Here is a 4,248-nt window from a genome sequence, read left to right on the forward strand (position 1 = left end):
AGACGAATGAGGTCGAAGTTCATATCTTCATTATTCCATTCATGGGTCCTTGGGGAAGAAAGACCAGCCTTATATAGGTGATGTCTTGCCCCAGAATATTCGGTTACAACAAATACTAGAAAATAACATAACTCAGTTTGTAAAATAGAAAAAGAAAGCAAAACAAAATATTAATACAACAAAACACAAATCTGGCCCATGCGCACACTAGGACCAAGACCAGGTGCTGAGGAAGGTTGCTGGAATTTATTCTAGGACCGATGCCTTGATTTTAGACCGTAACACATTCATTGATGACTACACAAGGAAGACTTGGGTTTATTTTTTGAAAGAAAAATCAGAAGCATTCGAGGCATTCAAGAAATTCAAGGTATTAGTGGAGAAGACGACTGATTTTTTCATCAAGGCCATACGGTCAGATAGAGGAGGAGAGTACATGTCAACCGCTTTCATAGTCTATTGCGAGGAACAAGGGATCAAGATATTCTTAACGACGCCCTACTCACCTCAGCAAAATGGCGTGGCCAAGAGGAAAAATCGGACTATCCTCGACATGGTTTGGTCTATGATGAAGAGCAAAAACATGGCGAAAGAGTTTTGGGCAGAAGCGGTGCAATGTGCCGTGTATGTCCAAAATCGATGCCCGCACACAAAATTGGCAGATCTAACACCACAAGAAGCTTGGAGCGGACAAAAACCGACCGTATCACATTTAAAGGTATTTGGTAGTATGGCCTACGCGCATATACCAGATCAAAGAAGAACCAAACTAGATGATAAGAGCAAAAAATACATCTTCATCGGATATGACGAGAAAACGAAGGCCTTCAAGTTATTCGACCGAATTGAAAAGAAGGTGGTCGTAAGCCGAGATGTGCAGGTGAATGAAGAAAGTTCATGGGATTGGAACAACCAAAAATAGGAATCTCAACAGGAAGAAAAAGGAGAGCCATCAACCACTAAACCGATATTAGCACCAACAACCTCTCAAACATCTGATGATGAAGAAGAGCCCAGAAAACCGAATATGCGAAGTTTGCAAGACTTATACGAGTCAAAAAGTGAAGCACATTTGGTGTGTCTTTTGGCAGATGCAGAGAACATCATTTTTGAAGAAGTAGTGAGAGATAAGAAATGGAAAGATGCGATGGATGAAGAGATATGGGCAATCGAAAGAAATGAAACTTGGGAGTTGGCGGAGTTGCCGGATGGATGTCGAGCTATTAGAGTGAAATGAGTGTACAAGAAAAAGATGAATGCCCTAGGTGAGGTAGAAAGGTACAAGGCACGCCTTGTTACAAAAGGGTATAGACAAAAAGCTGGGATCGACTACGATGAAGTCTTTGTCCCGGTGGCAAGAATGGAGACAATCCGGCTTCTTTTATCCTAAGCGGCACATTTCAAATGGTCGATCTATTAGATGGATGTGAGATCAACATTTTTAAATGGTGTGCTTGAAGAGGAAGTATTTGTGGAGCAACCACCCGAGTACACGAAAGTCGGGAAGTAGAGTAAAGTGTTGAAGCTAAAAAAGGCGCTATATGGGCTAAAGCAAGCGCCTCGAGCATGGAACACCCGAATCGACACTTACTCAAGAAGAACCGATTCATACAATCTCCCTACGAACATGCATTATACACAAAGAAAGACGAAGGTAACATATTGTTTGTATCTCTCTATGTTGATGATCTTATATTCATGGGGAACAATGAGAAGATGATATAAGACATTAAAATCGCTGACTCGGGTGTTCGAAATGACAGATTTTGGGCTAATGAAATATTTTCTTGGTCTTGAGGTTAGACAGGGAAAATCTGGAATATTTGTGTCCCAAGAGGCATATGCAAAAGACATTCTGAAAAAGAATAAGATGGAAGAATGCAACCCAGTAGCAACACCAATGGAACTCGGAACAAAACTCTTTAGATTTAAGGGAGGAGATTGTACGGATGCCATCAAATATCGAAGTTTAGTCGGAAGTCTACGATATCTCACATGCACAAGGCCTGACATTGCGTATAGTGTCGGCATAGTAAGCCGATTCATGGAGGAACCGAACTACACGCATTTGAAGGCTATTAAAAGAATTCTTCGATACATCCGAGGAACGTCGTCACTCGGGTTACTATACTCCGAGACAAAGGAATACAAGCTGATCGGTTATTCCGATAGTGATTGGTGTGGAGATATAGATGATCGAAAAAGTACATCGGGATATGTGTTTTATATGGGAGACACAACTTTTACATGGATCTCAAAGAAGCAACCAATAGTGACATTGTCAACATGTGAGGCAGAGTATGTGGCAGCATCCTGGTGTGTGTGTGTCACGCAATATTGCTAAAAAGTCTACTGAACGAACTACAAATCCAGCAACACGAAGCAACTGAAATACGAGTCGACAACAAATCAGCAATTGAGTTGGCAAGAAATCCGGTGCACCATGAGAGGAGCAAGCATATCGATGTTCGTTTCCATTTTATACGGGAACATGTGAAGGAAGATAATGTGAGATTAAGTCATGTTAGGATCGGGGACGCCCTTGGAGGACCGGGGTGTTTCCGGTTTCAGGAAGGGTGGCCGCTTACAACACACAACACTCTTTGGTGATAGTCCGGTTAGAGACTATAACCGTTCTCAGCACTACACAAACTGTCATAGACTCTTGAACCGGGTTCAAGGGCGGAAATGTCTGTTTCAGTCTGAAGCAACGTATGCGACTTAGAGATATGAGTGGACCGGTTTACGGAGTATGATTAATTTGGTTTGAGGTTAGGTTAATGGAGTAAGTAATGAAACGAAAGAAGTGACACGAGACAAGATTTTTTATGGATGTTCGGAGCAAACCCTCCTACGTCACCCCTTCTTCTCAGGTTATGAGAAGGATCTCCACTAACTTTTAAAGTTACAACAACAATACTGCCGGTCGAGCCCAACTCGCTACTCGCCGGTTACACCAACTCACTCTTGATGTAATACAATAACACAACACAACAAGACACAGAAAGCTTCCGGTTTTATGACACACCAGTTTTTGGATCGTAAAAGTTTATCTCTCTAAGATTTTTGTAACTTATCGCTTTTCTCAGAAGGATGTAATTCGTATTAAATGAGGACGCTTCATCTTCCTTTTATAGTAGATGAGATCCCAACGGTCATTTTCTTCTCTCTCCGTGGGATTGGTTGATCATTATCACGCCGGTGTAGGGAGGTTACTTGCACGTTTCACCTTCCTCAACACTTGGCAAGCATACAAGGATTCCTCAGGAAAATGTGACGTTGCCGGTTTACAGATTCGAACACGTGTCAGGCATGCACCTCCGGTTGTCAACATCGGATCAGTAAATCATCATTGCTTTCCTCGCATGCTTCCGATCGGATCTGATCTTCTTTTATTCCTTCGAGATACGTCTATTTCGTCATACTACGTCACTTCTGTAAGTTGTAGTTTCCGGTTTTTCCTCTTACATAATATGATCCGGTTGGAATGTGAACTTTTGTCTTTGCTAGCCGGTCTCTTGAGAGAGTTAAAAACCGGTTCCTCTGATCTTGACTTGATCACTTGGAACTGATTTTTCATTGAGATATTTCAACATCCGGTTGATGAAGCTCCTAGCCGGTTCATACGATTTGATCTGTTCATGCACATAGAGGTTAACAACTGTTTAGTTTTTCTAGCCGGTTCAAAAATTAACTTTACTTAATTTTTCTTATCAATTTCTCCCTTTTTGATTATTTAGAATAAATATTCAAAACTTGTAATGTATGGCCGGTTTTAAAATTAACTTTACTTAATTTTTCTTATCAATTTCTCCCTTTTTGATTATTTAGAATAAATATTCAAAACTTGTAATGTATGGCCGGTTTGAAAAGTTTTGTTTTAGTGATATCTCCCTTTATGTGTATTTTTCTGTTTTTGTAAGAGAATTAAAAAAAACATGTTGTTATGAGGTTTTTCAAAAAAAATGTATAAATACTGATAAATCCAAAACATAAAGCAACTGAGTTTTGAAACCAAATAAGACATAAATTGTTCTTAGGGAAAGAAAGGTAGACTAAGGCTTGGATGGTCCCCCCTTTTCAAGTTCTTTTTCCAGTCGCCTTCTTTCTTCTTCTTCCCTTGCCTTCCACTCCCTGTCGCGTCTTTCAGCGTCAATTTGTAATCTGGCCCACATACTTGAGATGCCGGGAGTCCTTTTTCTGAATCCAAAACCGGTACAAACTGGTTTTGGTTGACGAGGCGGTTGA

General features: G+C 40.6%; 1 protein-coding gene across 1 annotated transcript; it reads left to right on the plus strand.

The window, feature by feature from the left end:
* Window positions 1–1,756: 1,756 nt before the first annotated feature.
* Window positions 1,757–2,497, plus strand: LOC124918220 (secreted RxLR effector protein 161-like). The gene is made up of 2 exons (XM_047458422.1): window positions 1,757–2,316; window positions 2,374–2,497. Exons 1-2 carry the CDS (start codon window positions 1,757–1,759, stop codon window positions 2,495–2,497), a joined length of 684 nt encoding a protein of 227 aa, XP_047314378.1.
* The last annotated feature ends 1,751 nt before the right edge of the window (window positions 2,498–4,248 follow it).

Source organism: Impatiens glandulifera, unplaced genomic scaffold, assembly GCF_907164915.1.
Source record: "Impatiens glandulifera unplaced genomic scaffold, dImpGla2.1, whole genome shotgun sequence".
NCBI classification, from domain to species: Eukaryota; Viridiplantae; Streptophyta; class Magnoliopsida; order Ericales; family Balsaminaceae; genus Impatiens; species Impatiens glandulifera.

Coding starts and splice junctions, on each gene's coding strand:
- LOC124918220 (XM_047458422.1), top strand. CDS start 1,757: ATGACAGATTTTGGGCTAATGAAATATTTTCTTGGTCTTGAGGTTAGA. Junction 2,317..2,373: donor GAGTATGTGGCAGCATCCTG/GTGTGTGTGTGT, acceptor CTACAAATCCAG/CAACACGAAGCAACTGAAAT.